This window comes from Simochromis diagramma, unplaced genomic scaffold, assembly GCF_900408965.1.
Source record: "Simochromis diagramma unplaced genomic scaffold, fSimDia1.1 OVJJ01000321.1, whole genome shotgun sequence".
In the NCBI taxonomy this organism is placed as follows: Eukaryota; Metazoa; Chordata; class Actinopteri; order Cichliformes; family Cichlidae; genus Simochromis; species Simochromis diagramma.
The window spans coordinates 15,038,964-15,057,952 of NW_024386772.1; the positions used below are offsets into that span (position 1 = coordinate 15,038,964).

General features: G+C 39.7%; 1 protein-coding gene across 1 annotated transcript in view; it reads right to left on the bottom strand.

Moving 5' to 3' along the window:
* Positions 1–4,844, bottom strand: part of fam20ca (FAM20C golgi associated secretory pathway kinase a) — a 47,023-nt gene extending 42,179 nt beyond the window's left edge. Inside the window, exons 1-2 of the mRNA XM_040051709.1 lie at positions 3,383–4,844; positions 2,756–2,940 (exon numbers count right to left, since the gene is read on the bottom strand). Coding sequence (XP_039907643.1) covers positions 2,756–2,940; positions 3,383–3,933 — 736 coding nt within the window. The 5' untranslated portion in view covers positions 3,934–4,844. The remainder of the gene's footprint in view (positions 1–2,755; positions 2,941–3,382) is intronic.
* Between the last annotated feature and the right edge of the window lie 14,145 nt (positions 4,845–18,989).

Consider the following 18,989-nt stretch of genomic DNA (forward strand, 5'->3'; position numbering starts at 1 on the left):
GGAGATGAGCCAGGGCATATGTCACTGACTATCAGTCATGTCCATGGTGTCTCCCAGAGGGTGATGGAGGCTCACTGTGAGATTCCTGCTTTCCTTCGACTCAAACAAAGAGACCGCCAGGCCTGCCCAACTGCTTTGTGTTTCTGTCACAATGGACAAGCTTTCGGGTATTTGCCCATTTATTACAGCGCATTAACTTGATCATATTACACAACACAGCACTTCTGCCTAACCCCAATATCCACATAAGCCCCCTGTAGTGGACCCACTTACTGACTGGATTGCTGGCTGAGTAGCTGACTGTGCTCTACCCCCTGCACCGAGCTGTCTTTTGTCTTCATTGACTCTCTTGTTGTTTCTCTCAGAGCTCTCACGGTGTGTTCCTCTGCTTTTCCCCCTCTCTTTTTAGTTGGCTATGTCATCCTTGTATTCACATTCTCTCTGTTATGCTCTGTCTGTCTGAATTCATCATACTCAGTGCTGGCAAGCCTCTCCATTTACCGTGACTCATTTTCAAAAGCTTTTGGATTTTTACATACACTGTTGCACACAACAGTACAACCTACATAACCTCAGGTCAGTGCCTTTTCTTTATGACAGAGGATGAATGCTGAGTGAATGCAAAGCCAAAAAAAATACACTGAGAGCATTTGGCCTTCACATATGACAGATTTGCTAAAGCCATGTCAAGTGAATAGCACCCTAGAGTAATCCTCAAACTTGGTGCAGCTATACAACGGATCTAAAACCTTTAAGAGATTGCAAATGACTGAACTATGATTTAATGCCATGACCTTGAACACATAAGCCACAATTCTTGAATTCATTGCTCAGCGCAGGCCTTCATAAAAATCCACCTTCTAATCGAGAACTAGAAAAAGGTAATCCGCAGTGAAAAATCCCGCTAAAGCTTGGCTGATTGTTTCACTGGATTGTCTCTGCACTGACGTGCAATCACACATGACTTGAACAGCAACAAACCCACAACAAAACATTCTTAAGATTCTCCCATCTGTGTCAGCTGTGCCCGAGACTATGCATTTGTGTTGATCTAACCATCTATCTTGCTCTGTTTCTCCAGGAGACCACAAGTGAATCGATGTCGCTGTCTTATTCTCTACACCTTCCTGCTCGCAGGTCTTTCAGATATGCTCCAGGCCTCGCCCAACGCTCTGAGATTCCCCCTCTCATGCGGCAATGATAAATCCATCTTGCTCTCACCTGTATCACCTCATGTTACTGTGCGTATGATTTATGAGTGCAGCTGAAGACTGAACAAAAGGCCACAGCCTGCCCCAACAGAGAGACAGACACAAAGGAGGGAAGAAAGGGGGGGTGGGGGGGGCGGGGCACTAGTGAGGAGAAAATGCTGATGAAGAAAACTTTCTAATGCTGTGTCTGATTTGTCATTTTGTTGAGAGAGCTAAGTGTTTGTGCTAATTATGGGGCACAAATGTTTTAATGCATGCCTCCAGGGCGTGCACACTAACACAAACACACACACACACACACAGACATATAAATACACATAAAGCCACACAGACATAGAGCACTGCTTCACTGCAGACAAACAGTATCTTTGTAGGTATGTCTGGCCCTGAGCAATTATATTGTCTTTTGTTGAAAAACAGAAAAGAAGGGTTAAAGGCAGAGAGAGTGCTAAAGTGAAGGAGATGTGTAGAACGAGAAATTGTGAGTGTTCTTTGAGAGAACGAGGATGTAGTAATATTGAGACACCAGACAAATACAACAAGTATTGGAGGCTAAATAGGCATAAGTAACTAACATTCCCCACAAGAACAACAACAAAAACATCAGAAACACCTCGACAAAAATTTTCATCCTAAAAGGGGAACAAATGGTCTCAGTTTGGGATTGTGGTCATGATTATTACTCACATTTACTCAAAGGAAGTTTGGCCACAGTGGTAACAATGTAATGCACATCTGCCTTATAACATCTGATCTCATTACATAGAGAAAACAACAACTTTTTTAGCAGCTCTTACTGTTGCGCTCATTTATAATCTGCTTTAAAAGAAAAGCATTTCCAAAAGAGAGTAATGGGTGTTTAGAAATGAAAACAATGTTGTGACATTCAGAGTTGATGGGGAGGAAGTTCTCCTCAAATGTTTCTTCCAGTTTTTCCCAGTTATTAAGCTTGTCTGATTTAAGATGAAAAAAAAAAAGCCCTACAACTTTTTATTTATTATTTTTTCTCAGATAAAAAAAAAATCCTGGTGCTCCACTTTAATTTGTAGTGACACAATGCAGATCTCAGTGAAATACTGTGATTGAATGGAACAAAAAACTAAAGGGAATTTGAATACAACACTATCCTTCCAGTGTAAGAGTGTCAAATGAATTTCTATCAAAAATCCTGATTATATAATTGTTACACTTCAAACAATTTAGGAGTCATTACAAAAACAAGCAGGTCCAGAGGCTCTCCACTTTTTACAGTTTTCAAATTTTATGCCAAAGTTGTTTTTTTTTTTGTTCATGCCAAGGTGAAAAAGACTTCCCAAGTTGCATTTTCCACACATTAGTATAACATTGAACCTTGAGTATAATTAGGGAAAATATCTTTAAGTTAGTTGGGACATTGCTGCTGTAGGCCAAAATGACAGGACAGAATCTAACAGTTAGAAACTGATCAACACAGACCAGATAAAAGAGTTTAACTGCAGACCCCATCAAATCCTCAACTTCACACACCCACACATACACCTTTTCAGCATAGCTGACTGACTCACCTACGCTGGTGATCCTTTGTGTGACCAGGTCCTTCAGCAGGGCATCCAGCACAGGGCTGTGTCGGGAGTAGAGCTCATAGCGGTTGATCCCGATGTGGAATCGCAGCCAGTTGGGGTAGGATTCTGCTGTCACCTCTTCAGTTGGAGAGAACTCCTCTTCGTCTTCGTTTCCGTCCTCATTGTGCCTGACAAGCAAGTGAGGAGAAGAGTGGGAAGGTATAAGTGATGGTGAAGGAGTAGACAAAGAACAATACAAGCTTATAACAGATGGTTTTTAAAAAAACAAACTACAAAAAACAAAATGCTGCCTGGCTGGCTATGGATAATCCAAGACAATGAAAAGAAAACAAAATCCAGCATGATGGAAAGCAGAGGCCAAGTTGGGTGCTCAAACAAAGAAAATAGATAGAGAGAGAGGTGAAGACTGATAAGGAAATAAAATAGATTTGTTGTTCTGAATGGACATGATAGAATGGAACAGGAGCAATTTTAAACCTTATATAAAAGTAAAAGACCTGGGTGACAAAATGACTTCTTAATAGAGCAAACATGTTGAAGTCAGAGCACTGTAACTGTTCATGGACCCGTTTAAATCACACAAATTTAATTTAAATCTCGTCGGCTTACCATCCCTGGTTCCCTGTTGCTCTGGGATAAAACCTGATGTCGTTGTTGACGTTAAACAAAGTGTCATCGTCCGTGAGAGGCGGAAGCTCAACCTTGTATAAAGGATGCTCAAACAGGCGAGAAAGTCGTGAGACAGCACGGGAAGGGACGGTCCGACCCCCGCTTGCGTCTCCCATCAGCGGCTTGTGGTCATCTGCCTTCCCCGCCGACGTTTTCATCCGCCGGAAAGAGTCCGCCCTGTCCCCGGCGGTGGTGATCTTTTCCAGGGAATGCGATGTGAGGTTGGAGCTCGGCTCGTTGCTGAAATCCTGCAGGATTCGCAGCGTGTGCTTATTAGGCCAGCCGGCTTCAGCCGCCGTCCTGGCTCGCTGCTTCCCCCAGCCCTGCGACTCCCCGCCCGTGTGGTGTGCGCACTGGCAGCCGCCGTCCCCGCTCTCCGCTCCCGTCGCCCGCTTCTCTAGTTTTGGTAACAAGTCTATCATGATGTGCATGGTGCACGCAACCAAAAACACCATAAGTATCAGGACTCTGAATTTGCGAAACAAGATCATGTTTAGCCTCTATAAATATATATTTTATAGCAAGCTTTAAGCGCACCTTAGCTACAGCACCGACATTGGTGTCTAACACTGTTTTCTGAGGACGAGACAACGATGTTACTTTGGGAATTCTCTATGATCGCTCCACACATAATGAGCGTCAGCCTATGTTTAAAAAGCCCATTTTATGTGCGGTGTTTAATATTTAAAACAGTCCCAACGATTCATTCCCAGACAGGTGGAAAGACCAACACATTGTAAAAACCCGGATACTTTGCTGGCTCAGGAAGTGCTCTTCATTCATTGCCTTGTTGAGCAGGATAGCCTATAGTGTCAGGAGGACGAGTGACTAAATAAATCTCACTGAAGATGTATCTTAGGCTAAGAGAAGGGAGTGGGGTCCTGCTAAAAGCATCAATAGTCTTCTTCAAATCTGCTTCCCTGTGTCGCTGCCAGCACGGAGTGAGATGTCAACCGCGTCATAACTGTCTTCAGAGGAAAGTAACAGGATGACTCTGATATAACGTAGTCCACAAAAGCACAGGTTTCCTAACATTTACGATCAATTTAGAAACAGAAAGAGGAATAATAATAACAATAATAATAAAAAACAAAAACAAAAAAACCCCAAATAACAGGTGATCCGCTGCAAGATGCCTGGATGCTGCCCCGCTTCTTCACAAAGCTGCTGCTGTCTGCAAACGTCGCTGAAGTCAAATCAGAGACTGGCTTGGCAGGCTGGCCGGCAGGTGTGTGGGATCCTGGTTGTGATTTCTCCTCTCAGCACCGCCTTGTCTTCCTTCCAAGTGTCCATCCAGAGTGGGTGTGTTAAATATTATGATCGAAGCCCTCTGAGCCCAACCTCGGTGGCGTCATGAGGAAGAGATTGGCTGCGTCTGCACATACAAGTAGCACTAGTGACATGAAAGGCGAGCTTCGGGGATAAAAAGCTGTATGCTGAAACCCTGTAAGGCTGCAAGTCCCCCGCACACAGCCAGAGGGCGTTGGAACTACCTGAAACATTGTGCATCCTATATCACACGGAGGGCAATGGGTATGTATTCCTACTGCATGTGCTTGATGTGTTCTTTTAGATCATTATCAAAATAAGGAATTGGGTAAATTAAACTGGGACATTCAATAGAGGGATGAAGGAACGAGTGTTTTAGACAAACATTATTCGAACTGAAGAAATACAAGAAATTAATTTTAATTGTGAATTAGCCATGACTATTATTGTTGTTATTGTTGAGGTGGTAGCGGGTGAGTCCTTTCTATTTCTTATAAAATTTATAGAAACATGGAAAATTGTCATTTAGGTCAGAAGTCTTTCAGTGGCATTGTTACAGTCAGAAAAGGTGCTTGTAAATTCCTGCTTTGACATCCAAGAGTCACAGGGTAATATGGAGCTGGAGCGGTGTCCATGGAAACCTTAATTGAAGCGTGAGCATAAAGTCGTCATTTACTGTAACTCTGTTTTTGGTTACTGGCATCAGAGGAAAAAAATAAATCCAACCCAAAATGCTTCCTCGAAATTCTGTTTCAGAAGGAAATGTACTTCCCACATAATAAAAGTCACATAATGCCCAAATGTGTTGGCATATTTATCAAGCTATCATCTTGTTTATTTCTTTTTAAATGCGCTTGGATATTTGGAGTCTTTGACAGCATGTTGCTTTTGAAGCAAACAGCAAGTAGCAAGTAATAGCTTGTTTGTCAGGATTTGTACATTCTACTATATATAAATAAAATCACAAGAAAGAAATAATTGCTGCACAGAGCTGCAGACATTTTAGGCTTTCAGATTAATTGGATTGTTTGTTTGATTATCAGAAATCTATTTTAATGCATATTTAGATACATGTAAGCCACACGAATCATGAATCAAAAGGAAATTAACCTAGATTTCCACTTGGTTCATCACAGGTTCTGTACAGATCAGTGGAAGATCCCTGCTGGGTCACTCACAGATCCTCCCTTGATGACCAATGTAAATGTCTTTCTGACTTGTAATGGGGTAATTTTGAGTTGTGATGTTAAAGGATTAACCAAGCCTGTTCTTATTCCATTATGTTCCCTTAAATTCTATTTTAGAGAGCAGCAATTTTCATCCACTGATTAATTTGTTATGTTCAAAAAGGTTTTGGTTATTTATTGTCCAGAAGTAAAAACTCACAGCTGTGGAAATTGTGCAGTGAAAACACACCAGCTGGTCTTCTCAGAGGTGATTTTTTTTTCTATTTAGTGAAACATATTTTATTTATAATTTCACAGGGACAAAAGATTTACAGCAATTTCTGCAGCTGGCACTTATATCTGGGACTAGACTTTCTCCCCAACTCCGAAGGTGCTATTGAGTTCAAATTGTAAAATCTATACTTTTTGACTGACAGAAAAAAGGGAAATATGTTCTGTTTAACCTTGTTATATGATTTTAAAAAAGAAAAAAGTAAAGTCCTTAGCAGTAAAAAAATACACAAAGTAATAAATTGAACAAATGAAACATATTTCTTTGGCTTGTGCTTGAATGGTGTAGAAGGCTCACCAAGTGAGCTCAATTGGAAGAGCTTCATTTGGCGTGTGCCCCTCTTCCCAGAGGCACTGAGCTGGAGTTCATGCCACTGCCAGATTTGTGCATCTAAATAAAACAAGATCTTAAAGCTAACAAGCAAACAAATTGTTCCCCCAAAGCAGGCCTGCTGTCCCAGTTCATCTCATGCTCCAAACAAAACAAATTGGCACGTGCACACATGATAAGAATCCACTGAAATTAGGAAGATATTCAAATTGCAAGCAGTTTTAAAACCTAACATTATGTGGAATTATAATATCAAGAAACTAATTAAAAAGATAAAATTTCCACCTTTTTTTGAAGAAACAGTAATTGATGCACACTGATGTGTTATACACTAATTGGCCAAAACATTATGACCACTGGTAGGTGAAGTAAATAACACTAATTATCTCTTCATTGTTCCACCTCTTATTGGGTGGGATATAATAGGGAGCAAGTGAACATTTTCGTCATTAGAAGCAGGAAAAATGGGGAAGCATATAGATATGTATGATTTAGGGGCTAAGATGTGATGGCTAGATGACTTAGTCAGAGCATCTCTAAAACTGCAGATCTTGTGGGATGTTCCCCAATCTGCAGTGGTCAGCATCTATCAAAAGCGGTCCAAGGAAGGGACAGTGGTGAACCATGGATGGGTTCATGGGCGGGCCAAGGCTCATAGATGCATGTGGGTAGCGAAGGCTGACTCTTGTGGTCCGATCCAAAAGACTTTAGCTCAAATTGCCAAATAAAGTTATTGCTGGTTGTTGGTTTTTTTTGCTCTTTTGGAAGCAAAAGGGGAACCAGCACAACATTAGGCAGGTGATCATAATGTTATGCCTGACTGGTTCAGTATCTTAGTGTAATAAAGGAAATCCCTTTGGCTGTGTGTTTATTTGCTTTTCCTGCAAAGTCCTTGTATATGATCAGAATTTGAAAACTTTGCACACAGGCACATCTTTGGTCCTTGAAGGTTCACATGTGCAGTGTATCAGCTATTTGAGACATTATCATCTTGCTTAGCAACCACCTAAGAATGGGCGTTTATGTATATCTAGCTCCTAATGAAAGCACAGTATAATTTTTTACATGAACATCTAATTTCTATCCACAAAAGTTCAGTTATTCATGATATATCATGATGCCATCACGTTACCTGGCAACCATGAAGCAACAAGCTAATATTCTTTTCTTTTTTTTTTGCTTTTACGCACCTACAGCACCTACGAAAACATCTTATCATTTTACTTTCACAACAATAGCGTCTCATTTATATCCACAAAAGCCCAGTAATATGTGATACAGCTTATTATGACGTAAGTAGCAGTCAGCTACGAGAGCCCCTTGTTTTTTGTTTTTTTTTTGCTTTTATGCACCTAGAACATTTTACAAAAGCATTGCACCATTTTATTGTCATGGCCAACAGCAAACAATAGTCTGTGTACTGCTATATAAAACAATCCAGTTTCACAAGCACATCCAGGCTTTTGTGACATTAGTTTTCTCAAATAACTCCCAGTGATATAGTATTTAGTAATATACTTATTACAACAATAATATCATGAGATATGAGAAGGAAAGGCAAGAGGGCTGAATGACCTATAATAAGAATTAGCAGCAATTTATTCAGGTTTTCACATGGCCTATTGTGTTAGGTTATAATAGTTACATTTTTTAAGGTTCTAATACTTCATTCCTAAAGCTACTAATACTGCAGCAGTTTTTTCAGGTTACACATACGATATTTCTTGGTCCTGAGGCATCATTCCCAGTGCAGTTTCTCTGCATCTAATTTGTTTCTGGAAATAATGGTAACCTTTGACCCAAAGAAGGAAAAGTGACTGAAGATGGAGAAGTTCAGTTACATGGGGATCCGCAGTCATGCTGCATTTCATAGTGGAAGCTGGTCTTATAACATTTTGATTAGCTCTGGGAATTGAAGAATGAATCGCCTTATGTTTAAAATGAAGGAAGGGAAGGAGAGGGAGGGAACAGATGGAAAAAAAAAAATCAATGCATAGTCTGGTCTAGTGGGGTCCATTGGAATCCACTGATGAATTTTTTTTTTCTCTGTCTGTGTGTCTGAATATTTGACCGTAGGGCTCGGCTGTTCCTCGGGTTGGAAGTAGACTTTCCAAAGTTCAACTTGAGCTTCCAGACTATACTAACATCAAATTAATCTGGTTATTTAACAATATAGGTTTTATAACTTTAGTACTGGATGAAGGCAAAACACATTTCTGATCCATTTATATAAATATACATATTTTTTTTTTATTACTGCTATCCATAAAAGCACAGGTAGGTTCAGTCCCATATAACTCTGGTAGGCAGTTATATGAACCTGATGATTTGTTACACAGCTAATATCAAGATGAGGGAGAAATGGCTGTGCAAATGTCACAAGTATAGATTATAATTAGAGAATAATGTGACCAAGTAAAAGCAATAAAAGCGCTGTTTTGACAAATGGCGTGTCACTGAACACTGCTGCCAGGATAAAAGAAAGGAAGGCGTGGCTGAGGGAATCTGAACGCTACTGACAGAAATGGAAAGAGAGAAAATTATTGCGAGGGTGGGTGCTGAGTAATGGCACATTTATTCACATGACTGAAAACAGGTTGAAAATGGTCTTCTTTGGGGACATATGAGGAAAGTTGTGTGAAAAGGGCCCATTAATGAGGCTAGGCGTCTGTACTTCAGGCTAAAATAATTCCACCTACTAACTCAATAAAACTTGTTTTTGGTCAGACCCATTTTTATTAAAATTCTTTTGCTCTAACTTAGCAGTAATATATTGTTGTAGGGTGTTTGTGTGTCTGTGTCTAAGTACGTGACCTTAAATTGAACCCTTTTACATGCTTTCAATTTCAGTTACTGCACAATAATGTCAAATGGAATACAGTGAATGCATTCATGTTATGGTCGTTTTAATGTGCAGGATTTCTATATAAAACATTACTCTACCACATGGGTCACATTACATCTTTCATTTGGACCCTTTGCTAATCACAGCACGCTGCAGAATTAGAATAATGAGACCACTGGTGCCATGAGCAGCTCTACGGTGGTCCCGCTGTGTTGATCTCTTTATCTCAAAGACTCACAGGGTAAAACTGAGCTCAGGGATTTTCAATTTGAAAAACACAAGGGTGTGACCTTGAAAATGAGTCATAGAAAGGATATATGTTTTGTGTGAACTGGTAGGTGTACATGGATAGATTTCCTATAATAGACTTGACAAGGTAACAACAGCCACTGGTCCATCTGCCATCAGAGTGATTGACCAGTGAACTCTCAACTGTCCATCGTTCATCAAAACGTATTGTTGTTACTTAAGGTCTCACTTCATACAAAGGCCAGCTGACAGGTGTCCATTTTTTCCACTTATACTTATTAATATCAAACATACTCAGTTTTAATGATAATAGTTATTTCACATGTTTTTAAATGTTGATTTCTTTCATTAAGTAGAAAAAGCTACCCAAACCTACCTGTTTGAAAAAGTATTTGCCCCCTAAACATAATAACTGCTTGCACCACACTTTTTAACTGTTGGTATTATGTTCTTTTTATTAATAGCATGTTAATTTTATAGATATAACTGGATTAAAAATTCAAGAAGTTAAGTGTGACAAATATGCAAAAATGCAGAAATCTAGAACGGGCAAATAATCAACATTTCTGGTTTTGACAGGTTCTATGCTCCACTGTTGGATGCTTGAATAAGGGAGAAGTAGATACTATATCATAAGCACACTTTTCCTTATCAACCTCACTTAGAGGTTCTTGAAGTGGGCACACTTCAAGGACACACTTTTTTGTAGTTTGACATCAAACATCAAGGTTAAAATGCAGACTTTCAGTTTCAATTCAGTGTGATGAAAGGTGTGCGTGGATATCAAATGCTGCGTTTCTTCCCTTGAGATGCTGTGCTAGGCCGTTACCACCGTCACCTTTGGTTGTTACTTATTCATTGGTCACTGCCTTCAGTTTTACATTTAATACTGAAAAACAAGCTCTATAGTGTTGAGATCAGGTGGGTGACTGATCAGGCTCTTGAAAAACTACTCTGTTTCTTTGCCTTGAAAAATTCTTGGGTTGGCCTTTCTTTTGTGTTATGCTGTTGGGTCATCAGTAAAAACTGCTGTCCGATCAGTCTGGCTGACTCTGAGCAGAGAGTATAGCCCTGTTCTGTCGGCCAGAATTCATTCTGCTGCTTCTCGTAGTGATGTGGGAAGCTTCAGATCATGAGCTGTTTCTCTCTGTTTTCTTCTCCATACCTTTTCTGCCATTCTGATACAAACTGATTTTGGTGCTATCTATGCAGACGCTTTAAAAGTTTTTTTTTTCAGGCAGCTATTCTGGCCTTCTTGTTCTTCAGTGTAAACAGTACTAACACTCAAGCTAGATGTTGTGAAGGGGTTTTTCTTAACCAGGAAAATAATTCTGTCATCATGCTCTTTGGTAGTCTTATGTGGTCTTTCAGGCCTTTTTGATGTTACAGTAATGTACAATTGTTGTCGGCATGCACAGAAGAAAAATAACAAAAACTGGGCCTAACTGTACAAGAAATAGAAAGTCTGCTGTATTCTTTTCTTTTCAGTGGCTTGCTTAAATATTTTGCTGATGATTCAACACATTCTCTAAGTGACCACAGAGCTTTTGTCGGCTAAACCTACATTTAGGATACGAATACCAACTCTGGTGTCCTGTACTTTGCATGCCTACTATCTATCCATGACCTTGCCTGGCACACATATCAAAGTGTGCAAATAAAACTGCTGAATTTGAAACTGAATTGCTCTTTCTTGTTGGTGTACAATACCTCTGCTCTCACTGTTTGATAACTTCAACCCTACTTATTTTCACAAATAATTTAATTGAAATATTTACAACAACCTTGGCAATTAAAGACCAATTGTTGGCTGGAGTTTTCTTGACTGAAGATCATTGCAATTCTCAATGTTGTGTTCAATACCTGATTAATTACCAGGTAGAGCAGGGGTGGGCAGCTCATTTTCCACGGAGTAACATGAGACAAAAAATCCATAGTAGCAAACATTTTATCATAATTTAATTAAGATTCCCCAAAACAATCATAAAGAAAATGTCCATGGTTTTGCAAAATTTCAAATACTTAACTCCATATAAAGTGCAATTGCTGTTTTTCCTTGTAGTTTAGTTACCCAGTATTTTATTTTTGTTCATTGAGAGAATTTTTTTTGTTTTGGACCTGTGCTTGGACAGTCTCGGTCGTTGTGTTCTTGGGCAAGACACTTCACCCGTTGCCTACTGGTGGTGGTCAGAGGTCAGAAGGCCCGGTGGCGCCAGTGTCCGGCAGCCTCGCCTCTGTCAGTGCGCCTCAGGGTGGCTGTGGCTACAATGTAGCTTACCATCACCTGTGTGTGAATGGGTGGATGACTGGATGTGTAAAGCGCTTTGGGGTCCTTAGGGACTAGTAAAGCGCTATATAAATACAGGCCATTTACCATTCTTCTTAGAAAACTCAAATTTCTGCTCTCAGGATACACAATCTCTTTAGCACTTTGCCTAGGCTGAGCCACTGGACAGGTGTGTGGTAGCCTATGTTATCCTGTTTAATTTCATGCTCCTCCAAAAGCATAACAAGCTGTCTGTAATTCAGTGCTCTTTCCCTGCTAAAGTTAACTATTTTAATTTCAACATCAACAGCATGGTTTATCTTTTTTTATACATTTTTTTAACACAACTTACACAACACCTGCAGTTGTACATTATAATGCCGCCCCCAAACAAAGCAAAGCAAAACAAAACAAAAACCAAGACATTTTTTCCTTGTCAGATCTGGGAATCTATTGGTTGTAACACCTTGTAGTTTGTTCCATTTCAGGCCCAGCCTTCACTGTCTGTTGTAGTCTCTCTTACTGAGAGCATTGTTTCCAGCTCCTCCGTAATCCTCCGAAGACATCCCAGCTGTTGTCCATAGCCATGGAAAAAAAATATTCAAAACTGTCTGCTTGTCCCTATCAGACCATCAGAGGATGGCTTACTGTTTTTTGTGATTCGGTGGGAAATCATCTAAGCTGGTCTCGAGTGCTCCATCCCTCAATGTGGAAAGCTTTGATAGGAAAGGTTCTTGCATTTTTCTGCGTGTTTATTCTCAGAGTAACCATTCAAACTGTAACCCTGAAACACAGCAATCTGCTCTGCACAAACTAAGCACAGTTATTTACGCTCGAATCCTAATTTTTCATTGACCTAATGTGGGCCGGTCAGGGACAAACAAAGGGGCGAATGTGGCCCAGAGGCTGTACAATGCCAAGATCTGAGATAGAAGATAATCTTTCCTCTATTGACGTCAAGTACCTGACGAGAAGCAGACTAATGACAATGAAGGCCACGTCTCAGATTTCACCCTTTTTGGCTCTTTGTGTGTGTGTGTGTGCGCATACTTTTGTTTATGAATCCTATTTCTCACCACAAAGAAATGAGAGCTTTATTAGAAGCTTTATTAAGCTTCTAACAAAGTAAAATATGAACACATAGTAAAAAATTTTCCATTCAACTCACTGGTTATTATGCTTATCACAGAGACTTGTTTTGTGTCTTTGCACTTGAGGACATAGGAGAATGTGATTTATTGTTGTTGCAGCTGTGCCTTTTTTATAATGCATATTGTTAACATAAAAATAACAATCACTGAAAATCACATTCAGTGGCTTGGAAGGTTAAATTAACACCTTGTCCAAAGCTGTGACAACAATGTCCTAACAATGAAAGAGGACAGGCCTGTGACTGCTGACTGTAGCAAGCACAGGCTTATATTTCAGCGAGGTTATTGGTTAGCTATGTAGCAGTGGTAATATGCTGTCATATTAGCTCTCTGGACATTGGGATGTGATGCCTCAGAGGGATATCGCGGGGCTGTATCTCCTCCAGCAGGGCTGAAGCTGGATCGCTGCTCAACCAGACAAAAGTAACGCGCACAAGTGAATAATGATGATATTGTTAGTGAAGTGTCACTTCAAATAATATATTTTTGTTTATAGCTTTGGATATTGCCTTTAGTTTGCTATACAAACGCCTTGGAGTCACACTACTTCAGCCTTGGTTTAGGATACAGTGGAGAGAGAATCAAGCGCATTGAAGAGAAAGATAAATTGCTCCCTGTGGCCAGCAAGAAAATTGTTGTCAGATCGATGTCAATGTAAGATACAGGTAATTAATGGATCAATGCATTATAGAGTGTGCAGCCCCAGATATTGGGGACATGGTCTAATCAAAGGCTACTGAGGTCCTATACTTAAGGTAGCGGTGCTAATTTCAAGGTACAGGACCACAAAGTACTATATTTGACTGCTGTTTCCCAACCTCTGCAGGAAGTCCGCAGTCTCCAAAAGAAAAACAGCAAAAGCAGTTGTTTCAGAAAGGGCCTCAAATCGTGGTGGCAGCTCTGGGTGTAACTTGTTTCACACATGACCGCGAACCTTAACCAAATGTTTATCATTGCAAGAATAATGATGAAAATCCATAATAAAATGCCAGCAGGGTCTCACAATATTTCCAAACTATTGCTGAATCTTATTTCAAATTTGAAGATGACTCTAAAAATGGTGGTAAAAATCATTATAAATGTTTGCAATTTCAAATTTTGCTACATGGATCAACAAGATGACAAAGAGACAAACTTATATCATAATTTATCATAAGATCATTAAATTGATGCGGTGTGTTGTGCTTTATAAAACAGACTTGCTATGCTCGGCCTCTTATTGGGATGACTCAGCCTGAACATTATTTTACCCACAGTGCAAGGTTAGCATGACATGTTACAGGTCACCAGGGCAACCAAGAGTCTGGTAGTACGATGATGTGGCTCTGTTCACTGTTTTGTGTATGGTAGACACTGGGGCTCACTCTCTCCTCTTGGCTCTGGCTGTTTAACAGGCTGTTTGTTACACAAGTGTTTGGCATGGCTCTAATCCCTCATGGGCCACATCCTGTTACTGCTCTGCTCCCACTCGCATGTTCACACATGGGTCATTGTAGGGCGTTGGCTAGACCTCCAAAATTTAGATGTTAAAAGTCATGGCAGACATCCAAATATAAGAAAAACAGATACGTGTGTTTCATACAAAACTCGGCTTGTCAATTGAGAAGCAGGCATACATTTCCCTTTTCATTACAGTGCCACCTTGTTTGTGATGATGGCTCTCCTGTTTGTGGAAAATGTTTTTTGGCCAAGACTTTGCATCCTGCAAGCCCATAATTAGACAGCACCGGATACTGTAGAGGAAGGATGAGGTTAAAGAGTGGGAGCGAGTGGCCTGTTTTGCTTGGTGGTTTTTGTGACGAGATGCTTAATTACAGGAATGACACCCCCGCTGGACCTTGACGACACATTTCCTGTGATTAGAGGAAATGATCGGTATCGATTACAAGAGCAGAGGAAGAGTCATGTTTAATTGCATTAGAGTAATTGCATATTGATGGCTCCACTTGGCCCTATCCTGACTGCAACATGTCAGGTGTGAAACTTGTTTACACCACAATGTTCAGAAAGTTGCTTAACATGCAAACATTGTTTCCTGTAAAAAAAAAGAAAGAGCAATTTGTCTCTATGTTTAATGGGAGCCTGCTAAGAAGCTAAATACTCTTTTTATCTACATTTTGCAGCTGCCACAGAGAATCCTCCTTAAGATTTTCCAAGCACAACAAATTAGGTGCAAATTTGATTAAGGTCACATTGTTTACCGGTGACCTTTGGGTTACTTTGGGCAACTGTCAGTACCTATTTAAAGTTGCAATGTCAGGGCTGATTTTGTGGTTTCCTTGTGTTATGAATTTATTGATCTCTAACTTCCTTCTTGAGAAATATTGACAAAATCCTCGTGTTAACTTGTACAATATAGCTGTTCTGCTGACTCTGTTCTGCTGATGATATTTATCATCCTGCACCTAATCAGTTTTGCACTGAACTACAGAAAAGACATAATTATTAATAAAAAGAAAAACAACAGAAGACATGCTGATTAAAAACAAGCAACAACAAGCAATCACTTTTGGATGTTTCTTTGGAGCACTACTAAATAACAGTGTATTATTCATTAGAAACAATCGATTTTCACGAAGCAGGAGCACAGTTATAGACATGTTTTTGTGTATTTTAATTTCCCTGTCAACACAACTGCCTGTTTTGCTCTCTCCTTCCTACATAGTCTGGGTTCTCAGTGGCTGTGTTTTCAGCAAACCCAGACAGCCTTGATCTTTAGCCAGGGACAGTGGCTACGGGGCAGGCTAGGCTGCTGAAAGTTGCCCTGTTCCCAGGTCACTGTGGTCTGGAAGCCAGCATGGGATCACTGAGTAAACAAGTGGTTTTAGTTAGGGGGTGGCTCAGAGCAGCCAGCAGCAGGGCGTGTATTTGCATGGGCATACATGCGTGCGTCTGTGCCAAGAAGTTTTAAACATTTGGATATGTCCATTGTATTCTGTCTCCTGAAGGGTTTTTTTTCAATTATTTTTATTCGTTTTATCTTTTAAAACATGGACTGCTTCATATTTCAACTGGGGGCTATGTTTTGTGTTATATGTTACCATGAAATATTACTGGAGACAGTCTTCTGACCTCTATGTGCTGGGGGTGGGATGGCTGTTTCAGCACATCTCATCAATATCATTTCTCAGCACTTCCACTGGCACACATTAGAGAGCTATCAGAAGATATTACTGTATTAAACTGTTCTTCATGCATATTCATGCTCTTATTTTACAGTGGCAAAGGACGAAATGAGCTTTGTACCCCCAAATTAAAATGCAATTCAAATAGACAGAATGATTTTGATATAATCATCTTAAGTATGACACTGCCAACTTAGGGAATTACTACATGGTGGCTTATTTGCATAATGTGTGTCCCCATGTCAATCTGTTTGTTAAAACTTGATGAAAATCTTGACATGTGTCTTCCTCTTATATATGAAAATTCCACCCCAAGAAACATTTCATGAGGGTACATGCAATCAGGATGACAGGAAGTGATGAGTAAAAGCTTTCCAATCCAAACAGGCATCATTCCATGCAGCCTTATTCCTGACACAGCTGAGCTGGAATTGCCTCCTTGATTTTTGCTTTGTGTTATTTCCATTAAAATCTTTTAGACAGGCTGAATCAGTTTTTACATAGAAAAAGAAAAGAGGTGAATAAATAAAATAAGACAAATTAGTATAAAAATGATTAGAACTCAAATATAAAACTATAGTTAATTATTGGATTAAAATTAACAAATGAACAATGGACGTTGTAAATTATTAAGATGGATTTTTAGATTCTATTATAAATCCAGCAGACAAATGCCTCCGATCCATTTAATCTTGGCATTTGGTCTTCTACAGTAAATATCAGGGCTTGGCTCCCTGTTTGACTTCCTCTCTCAGCCAAAATGTCCCATGCCAACTTTTGCCTGGCTTATCGTGTGTCTTCATTAGATCAGAGGTCTCATAGGACTACAGCAAAATGTTAAGCAAATGTACAATCTCCTCCCAAGCTAATCTATCCATCTGCTTTCAACTGCTTATGATGCTGTTGCAGAAAAGGAAATTGACAATTTCACAAGCTTTGACTCAAGCCTTAATCAGCAAAATACTAATATTTACCTCTAATCCATTATGCCAAAGGCTTGGTTGTCTCCACAAAACAACCATGGTTCAAATACTTTAAGTTCCTTTCCTTCCATCTTGAATTATATATACATCAAATAAAATTAAAAATAATAAAAACAATAGAATACACTCGGTTTTGAGTGATAAGATTAAGATTTGAACTTATACTCCACAACTTAGAGGGGATCAACAGGGGCTCAATAGTCCTGAGAGTTCCCAAGATTATCTATCTCACTTAGCTAGCTAGCTAGTTCAGTAAAATAGCTAGCTAGCTATTTAAACTTGTGGCAATGAAATAGAAGTTCTTTGGAGTTTTATATTGCAGTTTTTTTCTTCTTGTCATGTACACATCTTCAGTTATTACTTGGGCTTAATTGCTCATTGTAACATTTAATTTGCCAATATATGCACATGCATTCTACATAATAAGTCCTGAGCAAGCTCTTCTTTTCTTTTTGTCATGTAGAGTGGGGAGTGTGGCGAATGGGTAGTGGGCCTCCAACGCAGGACTCAGCAAACAGAATGTTGAACTTATAGCTTTATTGCCGGCAAAAAAAGAGGCAAAATAGTGGGAGAACACCACACTGAACAGAGGGAGATGCAGACAATATATACACAGGAGGGTGAATTTCTACAAATCTTCTCAATTATTTAAAAAATGAGATCAACTCTGTAACTGCAAAAACATTTTAAGTTTAAAAAATCCAAAATTGCAAGTTAATTCTATTAACACTTCACTGTATTTGTCACAGAAATACAGTTTATTCTTTCTTTGATGCTTTAACTCTCTCAGTCCATGTTGGCACTCCTGCTCTTCAGACACCATACCTGTGGAACGTCAGCCTCGTCACCCACCTGCACTTAAGGAACAGTTCCTGTATCCATTCGCTGTCAGATTGTCTGCATTCCCTGCTTAATAATCAGGCTCATATGGTTCTCCCGTGTTTCCATAATTTCCAAAGTTTAATTTCGCTGGCTCCCTCCATTCCATTGTTTCTTGCGTATCCATGGAGTAGCTCTCTTCCCAGACCAACTTACCTGCTGATGCTGAGCTGTTTCATTCCTCCTAGAATCCCTCACAGGAAAACTCTCCATAACCACCCGTCTGCCTGCCCAACCTCGTATGCCTCCTGTTGCCAACTCAGAGTAACCAGCAGCCCTTAGAGTATCCTCTTAGACACCTAAAAGAGATCTCTGTCACTCACTTTTCCTACCTTTGGAACTACTTTGTGACATATCTTCAAATATCCTTACTTGGACTAACCTACCTCTGCACTTTCCCAGTTCCCCAGAACACTCCTTGTTGGCATCACCTCTTGTGCAGACTTTTCCAGTAAAAAGAAATCTGTTCAACCTAAAAATGCCTGTTAGGTCTTGCTTTAGAGTCCAACTTATATTGCTGCCACTAACACACTTTAAAGAGGGATCTGATTTCTCCTTTCTACAGTAATTTGTGTAATTATGATTGTTTTTTCACAGGGTAAGTGGTATCTCTTTTATTCCCACTTCCTAACCAAACATGCAATCCAAGAAAACTTGGATGATAAAAGTGGAGCTCAGGAGATGCCTGACCTTGCAGTAGGGAATAAAAAGTTGAACAAACACATACAATTCCAGTGTAAATACAGCTTAAGAACTGAATACATAGGATCCTATGCTAAATACTCTGTCTTACATTGTTTCATTTGATGGACCGTTGCCAGTTTTCTTGTTAGTTTTTGATGATAGGTCAAGTCCATTTCCACAAAGATTCTGCTCATAAATTGTCTATGAATGAGAAGGTAGAACTAGTTAATTAATGGCAGAACAAGCAAGTTATTTTTATTATCAACTAAGAACAAATTGTATACTTTCGGCTGGTGAAAAAACAGATA